The sequence below is a fragment of the Bos indicus genome, chromosome 3, assembly GCF_029378745.1.
Source record: "Bos indicus isolate NIAB-ARS_2022 breed Sahiwal x Tharparkar chromosome 3, NIAB-ARS_B.indTharparkar_mat_pri_1.0, whole genome shotgun sequence".
Lineage (NCBI taxonomy): Eukaryota > Metazoa > Chordata > Mammalia > Artiodactyla > Bovidae > Bos > Bos indicus.
The window spans coordinates 68,542,717-68,560,145 of NC_091762.1; the positions used below are offsets into that span (position 1 = coordinate 68,542,717).

Consider the following 17,429-nt stretch of genomic DNA (forward strand, 5'->3'; position numbering starts at 1 on the left):
TGTCTTTATAAGTGTCACTGTTCAAAGAGAGAAGACAGATAAACGAACAAACAGTTGTTTGCAGAAATCTTGAAATTTTGACTGAGGAGGAAGAGAAAGGAGAAGAAAGATGATCACAGAAAGTCCATGAGTGGGATTTCCTCTGGGCTTGCTGAGTTTGGGGCACCAAGCAGTGAGCATAGAGGACAACATGGGCTGGGGCAATAATAGTACCAGCAAAGAATAAGAAAGAGCAGAGGCTGCCAAACGGGCATTTTGCTCTCTTTACACATTTGTGCGGCACTGATTCTAGGAGCAGAAGCGGGTTGATAGGCAATCATAGACAAATGACAGATGTCAGAATGAGCTAGAATGGATGATTGGGGAAGTTTAGTGGGGGTCAAAGGCCAGAATGCTTGCAAATTGTCTTACATTGCTTTTCATTCATTCATTCCGTAAATATTTATTAAGTGTTGGTTCTGAGACAACCCGTATGCTCTTGGATGTGGGGTCTTGAAAATGGTCCATTGGAAGCTCATCCTGGTCTTCTTATTCCTTAGTTCCCTCTTCTTGCCAGGGCTTCTTATTATACTCCTTTCTTAGAGAAGACAGTTCATAGTTGAGCAATTAAGAACACAGACTTGGAAAGACCCTGAATTTTGTCTAGGTGACTGCAGTCAAGTTATTTAATTTCTCTGAATCTCAGTTTCCTCATGGGTGAAAATGCTATAGTAAAAGTATCTCCTTGGAGAGCTATTGAGTAGATTCAGTGGAACAATGAATGTGAAGGAATTGGCACAGTTCCTTGCACACTGGAAACCCTGGATAAAGGTTAGCCATTTATCATGATTGTTCTCTTTGTTTCTCTTCTGCTCTGCTCCCTGGGAAACTGGGCACTTTATTCTACTCACTGCAGATGCTGTGGTGTTTAAAATATTCATACTTTGTGAAGCTATTTAATATTGGTGTGTGGGCTATTTTCTCTTTTTTCCCTCTTAATCAGTGTTATTGTTAACAACTCAGAAGCAACACAGTGATTATGGCTCCAAGAGGATTGAAATCTCAGTGGCTCATAACCTTTCAGAAAATGAAAGCTCTTTTAGGTTAAAATTCCAAAGGCTGGCTCCTACTGCAAAGGTGAGAGGTGTGTGTATGTCTGTGTGTGAAGAAAATTTGATAAAATTCTCTCTGACAAATTTCTGAGTCATTGGAGCATGAAAAAAGGTGTTTCTCATCCTTTGAAAGAAATTCTGGGTGCCTTTTTCAGTGAATGAATATCTCAATAAGCAGCTTGATTTTTAAATGTCAAACTTGCCACAGAACTTGGTTCTTGGGTAGGACAAATGCCTTTGATTTGTTTGAAGAAATTTGATTTGGAAATGGCCAAGTGATTAGTTGTCGAGACTAAGGCTTTGAAGTCAGAGTTTGGATTTCTATTATAGGCCCTTGCAAAGCCCCAGACATTTGCATGTAAAATATTTCTAAAACTTTTGCATATGCTTAGATATTAAAATAAGCATGCTTAATGCATTTATAAGATCCCATCTGTCACATACACAATGCACTTTAAAACGCTACCCAATGAGGAAATATCATCATGTTGTTTAATCAAATAGGAGAACAAATAGAGAGTGCTGATGAACTACGATTGCTAAAGTCCTAAATGCACAGTTGTATATAATTCTGTACATTGTGCATTTGGGGTCCTGTTAAATAATAGCTTTTATGAGATCTCCATTTGAAAGAGACTCAAGAAAGGGAACTGAACCAAAGAGAGGCAAGAATCATTCAAGTATAAAAATAAAAGTCTAAAAAGGACCTTGCAAGGTTGAAGCATCCAGTCTTTATCTGAAGACTTGCAGGATGTTAGGACTGGGGACCCAAGGGAGATCACCTATTCTGAATGGTTCATTGCCAAAATCAGGAAACTGGGGTCCAAATCAGAGTTTCTAAAAACCTTATCTATGCTTTTCCTTCAGATTTTCAGAAGAGAAAATTCTAAAACTTCCTCTAGCAACAGATTCTTAATTATCAGGAAGCTGTAACTACCTTCCTAATGTGTGTGGATTTAAAATAACAGCACAGCATACATCTCTGTTAGTGACTAATGGTAGGACATGACACTCTGACAAACTGTTAGAAATTGGATATGATTAATTCAGAAATGAGGAAACTCACCAGAGGGGACCTAATCAGAGTTTTTCAACAGATTCACAGTTACTTTATGATGAAGCAGGATCCATATGGTCAAAAGGGAGGGTTTGGAGGAGATGATCTAAGTTCGAGCTCTGTTCCTTACAAACTGGAAATGGGCAAATTACGTAACTTCTCTTCTCTAGGTCTCTATTCCTTTAGAGAAGTAGCAATGGATAGGATTGGAATGATGCTTAAAAGGACTCAGAAGCGTGTCTAGTCTGTTGAAATATCCACTACACCTCTATGCGATATTTTGATTGTGGTTGATATTATAGCTATATCCCATATTTGCAGGGTAATAAAACAGGACAGTGATTACTGCTCATCATTACATATATCATCTCTAACAAATATGCCATTTTAAACTATACACATACATAAGAATTTACTGCTATAAAAAGAATTTCAAGGACTAGTATTTGGGTCAAGAGTAAAGGGACTCTTAAATAGATGATTGCTGAAGGATCTTTTTCCTCTTTCTTCCTGGAGACCAATTAAGTATAAGAGTCGCTAGAGGTACTATAGGGAGAAGGCAATGGCACCCGACTCCAGTACTCTTGCCTGGAGAATCCCAGGGATGGAGGAGCCTGGTGGGCTGCCGTCTGTGGGGTCGCACAGAGTCGGACAGCAGCAGCAGAGGTACTGTGTATCCCATGCAGGGGAATGGAGTTGGTGACATTTTGGTATTCTTCTACCTATGACTTTCTGATTTTTTTCTATCCAACATTATCTTTGAATTCCATCTTATTCTCTTAGTTTTATGAAGCATTAATTCATGTTTGGAGTCAAAAGAAACCTAAGAACAGATAGAGAAAGCCACATATACAAGACTTGTGTCCAACCTCAAGATCCAGTTATAAGGAAAAGCTATTATTTTAATCTTCTTTCAGCAGTACAGAGGAGAAGTCTTGCTTGTTATCACTGGAGATTCTAATTTATCTGCATAAAATGAATTCTAAATGATTATTGATAGTGGTAACTCTTATGCAAATCTATTTCAGATCAGTAGTTGAATGTTAATTTTGCACCATAATGAAAAGCAAATCCTCTAAGTTCTCACTCTCATTATTTAATACAAATTGATGTCACAACATGACCAGTAAACAAAAAAATATCTTTCTCTATTTCTTCTATTTGTTAGTTTCACACATTTAATTATAGACGTGGGAGTTGTCAGTTTTTTGTTTCTTTTATTAACCAATTTTTTGTTTCTTTTATTAACCAACAACTGTAGACAATTTCACTACTTTCTGGTCAGTATGCTATATTAAAAAATGTGATTTTTTTTTTTTTTTTTTTTTTGTATAGGTGGATTGACCAGTAAAAGGATAAAAAATTTGGGTAATAAGAGTTTGACACTCATGTACTCAGGGAAGTCCTTACAGGCTATATATCAGCTTCTTGTTTGACTGTATGACATTAAGTGAGGTTTGGGGAAAAAATAAGATTGTTGACTTTGTATACTCCAATGACTGTCCCCCCTAACCCACTTCCTGGAGTAAGTAGCCTCTTCTAAGATGTGAAGATGTATGTAGACTGGACAGTATTTCAGTTGTGCTGTATGTCTCCAGAATAGCATTTTAAGCATGTTGATACTGTGTTGGCTGGAAAGAGTATTGTGAATTAGTGACTAGAGGAAGAGTTACAGCCATAAACGGGAAGAAGAAGAAGATCAACCAGATTATTAAAAATCTAGAACCACATGACTATAAATAAATAAATAAATAAATATATATATATATGGTACTGGGAGTATTTTGATTTTAGAACAGAAAAAATTCACTTTGTCTTCTGGGAATTAAAAGCCCATTCTCTATCTGCATAGGAGTTAGAGCTACTGGGCCCGATGTCAAGGAACCCAACACCACTGAGCAAATGAAGTCTCTCTAAAATTACCAACAATACATCAGTCAGAACAGAAAAGCCTGGATACATCAAAGAAAGAACAAACATTGGTTCAACCTGGGCTTCAACAAAATTTTCTCAGAGAGTAAACCAAAAGGGCCACCACAAAACAGAAAAGGATATGTTTGCAAAAGCTCAGGACAGGGGGCCTACATCCAGTGAAAAAACATCCCTACCCCAAACAAAACAACCTTTGACCACAGGGATGACACCTGCAAGGTGAGTATGACAGCCTTGGGCCTACATAGACTGAGACTTAAAGACCATTAAAGTTAAAGACCATAAGGTCATGTAAAGAGACAGCCCAGACCAAGCAAACACAATAGGGTCAGATGAAATTAAGAGATGAAACTCACATGACTACACCTATTCTTGAGACCCGGTGGGCAGGGAGAATGCAAGATCACCATTCACAATTAAAAAAAAAAAAAAAAACATGAACTGTAGGCAGGAGAGACTCACAACTCCCTTTTCATCACTTCTCTCTACCAATCCTTCCAAAAAGGACCATGCTATGGGTTAGTCCAGTTCAAGGACATTTTCTTTGGCCTTCAAGTGTCATAGTGCTGAACACAAGTGATCAAAGACAGACTCAAGGAAAAATGGTATCTTCAGAACAAGGTAGGGAGTAAAATGAGGAGATACCTTGTTTCATGCTCACTGCTTTATTGCCAGGACTTAGAAGAGTGTCTGGCTTATGAAGCTGCTCAATAAATCTGTGTTAGGTGGATTAATGATTGAATGAAGCAGTGACTGGAGGTTGGAGGCTCTCTTTCTCTTGGTGCAACTCTTGTTCTGAGAACATCTGGAGCAGAGGGCCCCAAGAAGTCTGGGAGAGGCAGCCCAGGCCAGCTCTGACGTGGACATTGGACAAACCTGCTCAGGCTCTTTCTTGAGCTGCTTCTCTTCCCTGACAAACGTGTTCTTCCCGATCCAGCCTTCATTCCCTGTTAGATGGATGAGATGCCAAAGGCCAGGCTCTGGAGTAGGCTTAGGGTAAAAGGAAGGAAGCTGTTTGCCCTAATTTACTCTAGGCTCTTTGTTATACCAAGACCAAGCCACCCAAAAGGAATTCTGCTGGTCCGGCTTGGCTCACAGTGGACCAGACCTCAGCTGAGGTGCTACTTATAGCTAGTGGGCTGTGATTCCATTTGCCTCTTTAACATATCATATAGGATTCATCAAAATATGCTTGATTAAAACACAGCAATGGGGTCTGCTCTCAGCATGGCCACTGATAAATATTTGGGAGTATTTTTTGTGTTTTAAAAATATTTCTCCTTTTTCTCTTTGTAGTCAATGGAAGTGGAAAGATAGGTACAATAACAGGGTAAAGAGAGGGGGAAAGACATTACTGGTGTCTCCAAGGAAACATCTTGGGATGTAAGCCAGAAAAGAAAAGATCAAGACAATCTAGATTATGGCTTCCAGGAGAGTATTTCTCTCCTGGGTCCACAGAGAGGCAGGAGCCAAGGCAGGTGCAATGACTGAAAGAGATACTATCCACCAGTGAGGATTTCCCTCCCACTGGCTGATTGAAACATGTCCTAAAAACCCCTCATCATGAAGGGATATTCAAGCTACTTGTACACAACACAAATAGATGTGTTGGCAGCCAATGGTCTGGGCCAGCTGTTCATTTTCATAAAGGGCAACACGATTTTCAGTTTAGGGTTTTAATGGCAGCTTGCGCCTGATGCCATAAAACCCTGTATCTAAACTTCTCCTCTGAGGAAGAAAAAGAAATCTGTGCAAAGCACAAGGATATTGTTCAGAACTAATGTGCTGAATGGTTTCCAGTCCTGAAAATCATACCTAAGCTCATTGCTTCTCAATAAAAATGGCCCTATTCCATCAAGGAATGTAATCAGTGGTCTAATTTAAGCCAGCATGTGTGTGAATCAAAATCAGAATTGCTTACATGTTATTTACTTAATGTATTTTCTCACTCTTTTCTCCCAGTATTCATTGGCATAAATATACTAGCAATAAATAATACAAATTAACACTAGAGTTGTGGTCTGCAAACTACAGCCTATGGGTTAAATTCAACCAGTAACCTGCTTTCATATGAGAAAAGAATGGTTTGTACACTTTTAAAAGGTTGTAAAATATAACAAAGAATATGAGAGATAGAGATCATAAGAGACCCGCAAAATGAAAATATTTCCTGTCTAGTCTTTCACAGAAAAAGTTTGCTGAATCCTTCATTAGAACACTGTTTGCTTTCTTACATCCAAAATTATGAAAAATGAAATAATGAGGAACCAGCTTGGCAGTTTTGGTTTGCCTAAAGATCTACAAAGATTCTGTACAACAATAGAAACTGTCCCCCAAGAGGGAAATCATAAAGACACATAAATTATAAACTGATCTGTTATTAAATAATATTATATTAAACAAGTGTTACATTTAAATAATTGACTAAATGCACTCAGACTTCATTTCCTTATATTGTAAACATTTCTGAAAAATCATCTCAATAGGCCAAAAATGAAAAAAGCCCCAGATTTGCACTAAGTCTAATGACCATAGGCACCACTTACTGTGTCCTTACCATATTAAGTACTTCACTTACAATGTTGCATTGCTCTTCAAAACAACCCCAAGAGGTAGACAGTATTCTCCTCATTTTACAGCTGCAGTGACTGAGGCTCAGCGGGGTTAATAGTGTGTCTAGGCCCCAAGGTTAGTAAGCGATGAGACAAGGACTTGAACTCTGTTCTGGCTGACTGGAGCACAGGCACATAATCTTTATACTATAGAATCTTAACATAATACTGACTCCCTTAGAGGAGATGCAGTATGCTTTAGTTTTTCGCTTTTTTTCCCCCACAAATACTGCACAGCCTGGCAAATGGGAAGTCATGACATTGCCTGCTAGGTGAGGCCTTAGGCCTCAGGGTCTCAGCCTCCTCCCTATGCGTGAACACACACACACACACACCACAGACATCCTGCTTAAGACACAAAAGCACCCTTTGAGAAGGTTTAAGAATTCATAAAAGAAAAACATCTCTTGTCATTTCATTGTGATATAAAAAGCTAAGGTTAGAGTTTCTTATTTTCATTTGAGGTTATTTAAAGGGAGAATCTGTGAATATGATAATTTTAGTTGAGTGTGTATGTTGTGTTTCTTACTTTTATTTAAGCAGTGTAGCCTTCCAAGAGGTGTAACTAAAATAAGGTACAATCCCACAGGATACGACGCTGCTTGTTTTCTCTCATGTGTGTGTCCTCTCCCTCTCCTTTCTTTCTGCCTTCTGCTTGATGTTTCTGCTTTTGCAACTAAACACAGGAAAAAGGAGTTAGAAAACACCCTTTAGGCTGGAACAAAAGGGAAGGAGAGCTAGTTGCCTCTTTTTGTTGAAACCCCTAGGGATTCTGGTCCTGACTCAGCCCTCAGCTCCAGCCTGTGAGTCTAGCTGCTATGGGAGCAGTTTTAAAGGGAAGCTATGTTGTCATATCAAAATTAACTATAAACTTGACTTACATTCCTCAAGAATACAGTTCTTTACCTAGACGGATTGCTGTCCACAACCCAGACATAGAGTTTCATAATAATTTTATTTTTCTTTCTCCTTTGCTCCCATCCAATCATCGGGTCATACTGAACCTGGCCGCCGACTGTTCTCCCACATTTTCCCCTACTTCTCTTTCTGTACTTGGTCGCTCATCACCTGACCCTGGATTATGTCTGAGGGCTTTTAATTTGACCTCCTGTCTTGAGATCTTTCCCTTCATGTTCCTTTGCAGCATAATAAAGCTTTCAAAATCTGGAGGCTTAAAGTGGAAACCACCATTTAGCTGCTCATGTTTCTGTAAGGTGGGCAGAGCTCAGCGGCAATGGCTTGTTTTTGCTCCACATGTGTTGGTTCAGGAACTTGATTAAGGCTGCAGGAATCAAGCTGGCAATACTAACACGTCTGGCAACACTGTTGGGGTCGTTGAGCTAGCTGGGGCTACATGGGCCTATCTCTTCTCATGCTTTTTCATCCCCCAAGGCCTCTATCTACCTGCCTCTCCCTCCAGCAGGCCAGGGTTCTTGGACTTTTTTATATGGTAGCTGAGGCATTCTGGAGGGCAGAAAAGGAAACTGCAATTTCTCCCAGGGCATAGGCACAGAAGTCACACTAGTCACTTTTACTTCATTCAGTTCACAAGTCTAGCCCACAGTCAAGGGGACAGCCCAGATTTAAGGGATAAACTCCACTTCTTGTTGGGAAAAGTGACAAAATAACATTGTGAAAGGGCATGTAGGGTAGGAAGGCTTTTTGTGTGACCATCACAAGAAGAAAAAAATCTATATTTTAGCACTTATGTTTCTACATTACTGGACTCCAGTCTACTCAAAAATACAATGGTCAGCCCTATAAAAAATTTCCCATGTATAAGTATATTCAAGAACATGTTGGGTGGCACAGGGGCAAGATCTAATCCAACTCTAAAATTTACCTTTCTAGTAGTGTTGCAAATTTGTAAGGAGAAAGATGACTCAATGAAGCAAGAAAAGTATGGTATAATCAATCATTTATTTGTGGTGGAGTCATTTTTTTTCTGGTGGAGAATCATTATAAATTCTAACTTCACACTATGGACCACAATCATTTTCAAATGTTCAACTTAGACTTGTCATCACCTAGAAATACTCCACCAGTGGAAGAAAACACCACTGTCACTTTGTGAGCACAATTTCTTATCAGACCAGAATTCTCACTCCTTTGTCAGACTATACATTCTGGCTAGTGTCATCTTGTCTCCGGAAGTTACGGCTCTGTAACTACTTCATTTATCAGTCCTACTCCATTCCTCACTCTTGCCACTTCTTTTCTCCCTCTAGATGAGCTTATTCCTGTTTCACAAAGACAACCATCTATTAGTCTGGAAGGCTTTCAGCTTTCTGGTCCCCACCCACAAAGATATCATTCTTAGTTTTGCCCCTTTTTACTACCCCCAACCTAGCCCTAGCCTTAGGGAGCAAGAAACCCCTCTATCCAAGGTTCATCCATCCATCCACCTCTTCTCTAAATTCTATCTTCAGTCATCTTCTCAGCAGTACTATTCCATCAACTAATCCCTAATTTTTCTACATCTTCAATCCTCAGTCTTAGAGAACTGCTTCTTTCCCTCCAGCATAAAAACTATCCATCTTTCACTTAGCTGGAATAAAATTCCTAACCTCTGCCCCTTATCAAACTATAACCTCATTTTCTGTCCAGTTCTCATGGTCAACCTTCAAAAGCAATCTCAAACTGTCTTTGCAGACACTGCAAAAACCACAGTTAATATTTACTGAGGACTTGTAAGGAAATAAGAACTGTTCTAAGCATTAACTAAGCATTAACTGTTCTAAGCATTAACAGTAACTAAGAACTTTAGTCCCCATTATAACTTTGAGATAGTTCTATTTTTATTATCGTTTTGTAGAAGAGGAGATTGAGGCAGAGAGATATTTGGCAACCTGTCTATAGTCAACAGCTAGTGAATGGAAGAATTTGGGTTTGAACTTGGACAGTACAGTTTCAGAGTCTGTGGACTCACTCATTACACTTTATTGACTCAACCATTCATGGCTTTAGTCCACTGTGATCTGCTTGTGCCTTTTCTGCCTCCCTGGAACTGTTATGAAATCACCAAGGCCGTGCTAATTTCCAGTTTCAGTGGACACTTGTTGATACTCATCTAAAGTGAAAGTGAAAGCTGCTTAGTTGTGTCCAACTCTTTGTGACTCCGTGGACTATAAGTTCATGGAATTCTCCAGGCCAGAATACTGGAGTGGGTAGCTGTTCCTTTCTCCAGGGAGCTGACAAATTACTCATGAAGAGAAATGAGGAGGAATGAAATGAGAAGAACAGAAAAGGAAGAAAGCAGAGACTTCCCATCTCCTGTTCAAGTGGGAGGGCAGAGTATGGGAAACCAGGTCTTTGTCCAGCATGGCTGAGACCACGAAAATGAATCTTTTCCCCCACCCATCTATGGCTTATGTATTTTAGAACACATTTCTACATGGAAACACCTGAAATCAGTCAGTTCAAACCACAAACTCACAAATGAAGGCAAGTGCTCATTATACTTTTAAGTGACCCCACAAACTGAGTGTTTGCCTCCTTAAACACCGATTTTGCTAGGGCTGTTGAATACCCTTACTCACAAACACCTGTGCAGAGCATGCACCTGCAAAGTCCTATAGCTCTTAGAAATTCATAAAACTCCATCTTTTAACAATTGGTCAATAGTGTCAGTATGTGTCATACTGAAAAAAGTCCCCATTGTTTGAAAAATAACCTTCATCCTGGTTCAAGCTCGAAAAAAGAACTTAAGACATTCTTATTTCTCTTTTGGCCGCACTGCATGGTTTGTGGGATCCTAGTTACCCAACCGAGGATTGAACCTGGACCCTCAGCAATGAAAGTGTGAAGTCCCAACCACTGGATTGCAGGGAAGTCCTTAGACACTGTTATAAACACTATTTGGAAAAATACAATAACAACAAAAACTTTCAAGAATGATGCCAAAAGACTGAAGAATGTAAAACAAAGTGGAAAAGTTTATTCTCAGATATTTGACTATGTTTCATTTCTAGCTCATTTAGTCAACAAATGTTTATTGAATCCTAAGCACATGCATGTTGCCATACTCTATTCAGAGAGGGGAAAAAAAAAAAAATAACCAGGCCCTACTCTCTTTGGCTTTAAATGCTAGTGCTCACTGTATGTGCAAACTGGTGAACATTTATTCATTCATGAGGCATATGCTGAGTGCCCATGATGGGTAATCTTTGATGAGCTTATAAATCACTAGGGGAAAAAAAAAACAAGAATAACATGAACATTAATACAAAGTAGGAAAAATACTTTTAAACATTTGGAACAGCTATAAGCATATAGTAAGCATGTAACAAATATTTGTTAAATAAACAGTAATTGTTATAACATAAGTTCATGTTATGTACTATAAACACTAAAATAAGGAACTCGGTAGGTATTTCATGAAGATAGTATTTGAACTGGGACCCGAAAGAGATTCAGACTGCCATAGATAGGCAGGGAATCTCCCTGCCAAATGTTCCAGGGCAAAGCCACAGAGACCAGAAAACCCAAAAGATATGTAACCAGTCACTTTTGCCAGAATTGGGAGGTTAACTAAGGAATTAGTATTTTAATCGATAGGACCTCATGAACTGTAGCCCACCAGGCTCCTCTGTCCATGGAATTCTCTAAGCAAGAACACAGGAGTGGGTAGCCATTCTCTTCTCCAGGGGTTCTCCCTGATCTAAAGGTCAAATCTAGGTCTACCTGCATTGCAAGTAGATTCTTTATTATCCGAGCTACCAGGGAAGCCCAATAAAGAATCAGCAGCATTATGGAGGAGTGATAGAAAGGGATTAGAACTTTGAGTTAAGGAGCTCAATTGACAATGTGGTATTAACATGGATAGGAGGGATGAGATTCTCCCTTGGAAAGAAAGAAACCAAGTCATGCTTGTATTTCTATCAACAACTAGCACAAGTCCTGGCTATCAATCAGTGGAGTAGACATCTGCCATCTGTTACAGCATCCAGTTCCTTTTTCTGGTAAAAGCACTTGAGTAAATCATTCCTGTCCCATATTCAGCCTAGTTGGAGCTGATCCTAGCTCCAGGGGAGAAAAGTCCACCCAGGCAAAACCTTGACCTCAGTGATGAGTTCTTGAAATGGACATGTGATCTAATTCAGGCTAAAGAAATCAGAGCTTAACTTTTTGTCCAAACTCTTGGGGAAGAAAGCACTTGATTTTTTTTCCCATTAGATTTGGGTATATATTAGGGAAAAACCTGTTTAAAAATAGAGACAATTTAGGAAAGAGTATATTTTATGCTTGTGATATAATAATTCCTAAGCTGCCTAAGCCATTTTAAACTGGAATTTTCATCTAACTTTCAAATGAAAAGGATCCTGACTGGTACAATAAAAGCTTCACTTAATGAATAAACTGAAGAAAGGATGAGGTTTTATATGCAGAAATAGAAAAGATCTAGTGCAAGACGAGACCAGTCTTTGGTTAGACTATCTAAAATATCATGTTGGAATCTCTTTCCCAAATGAGCTATGATTTGTTTCCAACAGTATTGTTCCCAACGATATTATGATGTTTCTAAGTCAGTCACAGAGAATCACAGTACTAGGCACACAGTAGCAATGCAATAAATCTTTTGATTGATTTGTTGCAGAACCTAAGCTTTAGGGAGAAAACAAGTCATGAAAGATTCTGTTTTCAAAAAAAAAGTATAGTGTTGTAGCAAGTAAAAAGAGATTAATATTGGAAATGCCCCTCAGCTGGCCTGAAAAATGACCACGGGCAAATGCTAGAAGAAACAAGTCGGGCAATTTTCTTTTATTATTATTATTTTTATTAAATTTTTAATTGACAATGTGTTGGTTTCTGCCATACAACATGAGTCAGTCATAATTATACATATATGTATGTGTGTGTGTGTGTGTATATCTATCTATCTATCTATATATATATATATATATATATATACTCTCCCAGGCTTCCCTTGTGGCCCAGCTGGTAAGGAATCTGCCTGCAATGTGGGAGACCTGGGTTTGGTCCCTGGGTTGGTAAGATCACCTGGAGAAGGGAAAGGCTACCCCCACTTCAGTATTCTGGCCTGGAGAATTCCATGGACTGTATAGTCCATGGGGTCACAAAGAGTTGGACAAGATTGAGCAACTTTCACTTTCACATCTTCTCCCTCTTGAGTCTCACTCCTCCCCTCCATCCTACCCCTCTAGGAACACTGAGCACCAGGCTGGACTCCCTGTTATATAGCAACTTCAACATTGGCCATGTTCATTTCTGATCACCTGAAGCAGTGGCTCCTTTAGTACAGAAAAATAAGTCAAATACCCATCAGAACATTTCAAACTTTTTTTCATTCTAGGTGGTTACTACAAGTCGGTCACAGCTACTCAGTATTCCCATGATAGCAATACATTGCCAAGGCTGGCTTTGGCTGTTCAGAAATAAAGTAACTGCTCTCCTCTGCCTCACCTGTCATTAAATTGGTGGGCTTTATACATCATTCATAAGCCTCCTAGTGTTATTTATTGTGATTCTCTCTGGCTCAAGTCACATTTGATCAACATACTGAGAAACAAGTGTTCCAGCCACTAAACAAAACTTTTATAAGAAGAGAAATGATTTGAAACATGTTCTGGATTCAGCTTCCCTTAATACAGTTAACTGGATTAGCTGCCAGGTATATGTCTCTTTGTGAATTATTTGATAAATTTGTGACTCTTTCCCCCAAGGTTCTGAATTGAATTTATTCAATATTTACTGAGCGCCTGCACTATGCAAGACACTGTGCTGGATCCTGGGGCAATCCAATGTTTTGTACTATTAGATATCATCCCTCAAATTCATAAGAAAGTGACAAAAATGTAAATGATGAGGACATGTAGGAGGAAACAGGAGGAGGTGTGTGGTGTTACAGTAGCAATAAGCGGTCAGGAAAAAGTCTTTTGTTAGGGAGAAATAAAAGCCAACATTTTAGCTAACCCCCAGGCTAAATCATTGCAACACATAACCAGAGGAATTTATAAGAAATGGACACAGTAATTGTCTCCTGCATAAATAATACTTTACTACCTAGTTAATAACACTGCCTTTTGTTTTGCGGGGGGAGGGGAGGTGTTCGGGGAGGTTTCCTTGGTTGTACCAGGCAGCATATGGGATCTTAGTTCCCCAACCAGGGATAGAACCTGGGCCTCTTGCATTGGGAGCATAGAGTTTTAACCACTGGACTGCCAGGGAAGTCCCAATAATATTGTGATAATCAATAACTCATCCCTTGTGAGACTTTCTCTTTTATATACTGAGGCAGAAAAAGCAATGATTCCCCATCTGCAAGGCATCTCAGGTGGCACTAGTGGTAAAGAACCTACCTGCCAATGCAGGAGACATAAGGGATGTGGGCTTGATCCCTGGGTCGGGAGATCTCCTGGAGAGGGAAATGGCAACCCACTCCAGGATTCTTGCATGGACAGAGGAGCCTGGTGGGCTACAGTCCATTGGGTCACAAAGAGTTAGACATGACTGAAGCAGAAAACACCCCATCTGCAAATACAGCAATCAAGTAAAGACTTAAATTTTTCATAGGTGATGCCAGAGTATCTCTCTACCTTCTTCTTTCCTCTGTTGCTTCCTTCCTTCTGTTCTTGCCTCCTCTTTTTTTCTACTTCAAAAATATTTACACAAATCAATAAAAAGTAAAGCAGAAATTTCCATAGCTTTTGCTATTGATTAGAAGTGCAAGGGAGAACAAGATAGCATAAGAGTGGTGGACGTGGAGTACATCTCTCACCACAGATACATCAGGAATACATATTCAGACACAGAAGCGCATGCAGAACACCAGCTGAGAGCGGCAGGAGTACCTGACCAGAGGAAAAGAATATACAGACTCACGCAAAACTCGGCAGGATAAAGGAACTCAGGGGAAAAACAGGAGTATTAGTAGGACTGGACCTGCCCTTGGCAGGTTGGGGAACTGAAGCAGGGGTCCAATTCCCACATCCGGGCAACTGTCTGAGTCAGAGGAAAAACATTTAAGGCTGAGAGTGAACAGCTGATCTGTGGCAGCCTAAATGGAATGAGAATCAGACAGTCCTTGCCACAGTCATACACACCCTGGACAGGGACACCAGTCCCCTAGAAGGCTCAGCGGCTGGGAGCTGGAGTTTAGGGATTGTGGAGCAAACCCAGGGTAAGAGCTGCTGTTGACTGTGGAGAGATGGATCGAGGGGATGTGAGGGAGGAAACTGTGGTGGGAAATGCCTGTGGAGGAAAACTGGGCAGCCGTGGAAGCAAGATAACACTGCTGAGTCAAGCATACGGGATGGAGCCATCACCATAGCTTCTCCTCACACACCAGCATTAGCAGCTGAACAATAGAGAGGCTGGTTCATCAAACGCCTGGTGCACTGAACTACAGAGCAGGACCCCAGCCAGGGTGCCCCTTTAAGTGCCTGATGTGCCAATCTACAGAGTAGGACCCCAGCCAGGGGAGCCCCTCTATGTGCCTGACATGCTGACCAACAGAGAAGAACCCCAGGCAAGGGAGCCCTCTAAGTGCCTGAATGGGCAGAGCTATGCAGAAAGACTGGCCAAAGAAGCCTTTTGATTGCCAGCTACAAGAGGCTCGAAAAAAGACTTTGAGAGAGCCATAACTCCTGCGGTGGAGACAGTCCATGGCCCTGCACACTTGGCACCGCCAGGGTCCCTGCAAGCCAAGCAGCTGCGCCATCTTCATGCTCAGCTCTCACTGGGGCAGAGCTGCCACAGGCAAAAAAAAGTCTTGCAGCTATGCTCACAGGGTCGCTTCAGTAGTGTCTGACTCTGACCCTGTAGACTGTGGCCTGCCAGGCCTCTCTATCAGGGAGGGGGTTTTTCCAGGCAAGAATACTGGAGTGTATTGGCCAATACTGGTTGCCATACCCTTCTAGAGCACTATATTTCCTGCTGCCCTAGCTGCCAACCCCCCTGAGTACCTGGTGCTGCAAGAACCTCTGAGACCCAAACAGCTGTACCACCTCCACACCTGGCCCTCACAGGGGCAAACCCAAGTCCTCCAGGGAAACCTCAGGAGCAAACTCCAGTGGACGACCCACGTGCAGAGGTGGAAATAAAACCACAATTGAAACCCAGGGGCAGTGTGGTTAAGGAAGAAGACCCAAAACCTTCCCACCAGCTATATAAGCTGCAGATTAAATCCACACGATCAACTAGGCAGACTCTGTCTATGGAATATATAGAAGATCATTGAGATCTCCCATAAAAGAAAATGTACTAGCTCTGATACCTGTGGACATTGGAGGTAAGAACACACAGGAATAGGACCAGATTAGAATCTGCGCTGGCACCACAGCAGGTCCAGAGATCAGCACAGTGTTGGGCAGCATCCTAGGGAGGTGAGAGGGACTGTGACTCCAGCAAGCAAAAAGACTGTGACAGCAGTGACTCAAGAAAAACATTTATTATTCTTATTTTTTGACTTATTCTGTAGATTCTTTTGAATTTTATTTTTCTTTTTTCTTCCCCCTTTCCCCCTCTCTGTTGTAGTTGTCGATTTTATTGGCACTATGAAATCTAATTAAGCTTTTGAGCTTTTTTTGTTTCCTCCATCACATTTTTTATTGTTGTTATAAACCTCTGCCTCTATGTTGTGTTTTTTCAGTTCTGTGGAGTTTTCCTTTTCTTTTTTATTTTTTCTTTTCTCTTTTTTTAAATTTAAAATTTTAAACCTATTATTATTTTTTCTACATTTATTCCTTTGCTTTTCCTACTGATCTTTTCCCTTTGCAGTTAATTTTTAATATATATAAATCTTCTTTATCTACCTGTCTCTAACCTTGCATATCTATTCTTTCTGTCTTTACTTTCTTTCCTTTCCTCTCAACATATTTGTTAGTTCTATTTTCATTGCTTTATTCCCCAATTGGCACCTTACTTTAGATTTGCTTCCAGTTTGTGTTTTGGTTAGTTTTGGTCTGGTTGATATAATTTTTGTTTTCCTTTGTTCACCGGGTCAAGCATTTATACTTTAAATTTTTGTTGGACTTTTTGATTTTGGTAATGGGTGTATATGTATATGTGTATATTCAGTCACACTTTTTGTTGTTCTTATAAAACTCTGCCTCTGCATTGGGCTTTGCAACTCTGTGGAATTTCCCTTTTTTCTTTCTTCTTTCATTTTTCTTCTTTTCTCTTTCTTATAATTTTAATTTTTAATGTTTTAAAGCTATTATATTTTTCTATATTTATTCCTTTATTTGCCTTTCTTACTGATCTTTTCCCCTTGCAGTTAATCTTTAATGCATACAAATCTTCTTCATCTACCTCTATTTAACTTTGCATATCTATTCTTTCTTTCCTTTGCTCTCAACATGATTTCCTTTTTTCACTGGGTCAATCTGCTGTACTATTTTTGATGGACTGTTTTGACTTTGCTCATGGGTGTATATGTATACACCCATGGGTGTACATGGGTATATGTATATGTGTATATTTCATTATTTTAATTATTATTTGCCTGATTTTGAACAGCCATTTATCTGGGGTTGATCTTTGGTTTCTCAATTTTCGATATTTGTTTGCATCTCACTTAAAGTCATAAAAAACCACTTGTGGAATCTTTGTTCCTGGCCAGAGATCAAGCCCTGCGCCATTGGAGTAGGAGCACTGGCTCCAAGACCCTAGACTACCAGAGAACTAACCCTAGGGAGTATTAAATAGTGAAAACTCACACAAAGAAAATGACTTGAATATAAGAACTGGCATCACCCAACCACTAGTAACACCCTG

At 40.0% G+C, this 17,429-nt stretch overlaps 1 protein-coding gene across 10 annotated transcripts in view; it reads right to left on the reverse strand.

The window, feature by feature from the left end:
• Positions 1-17,429, reverse strand: part of ST6GALNAC3 (ST6 N-acetylgalactosaminide alpha-2,6-sialyltransferase 3) — a 626,405-nt gene that overhangs the window by 179,344 nt on the left and 429,632 nt on the right. Inside the window, exon 5 of one of the 10 annotated variants that reach the window (XM_070780194.1) lies at positions 15,415-16,028. The exons of the other annotated variants lie outside the window; for them this stretch is intronic. Within the exon in view, the coding sequence (XP_070636295.1) occupies positions 15,866-16,028 (163 nt within the window). The 3' untranslated portion in view covers positions 15,415-15,865. Of the gene's footprint in view, positions 1-15,414; positions 16,029-17,429 lie in introns of those variants that run through there. 10 annotated transcript variants of the gene reach the window in all.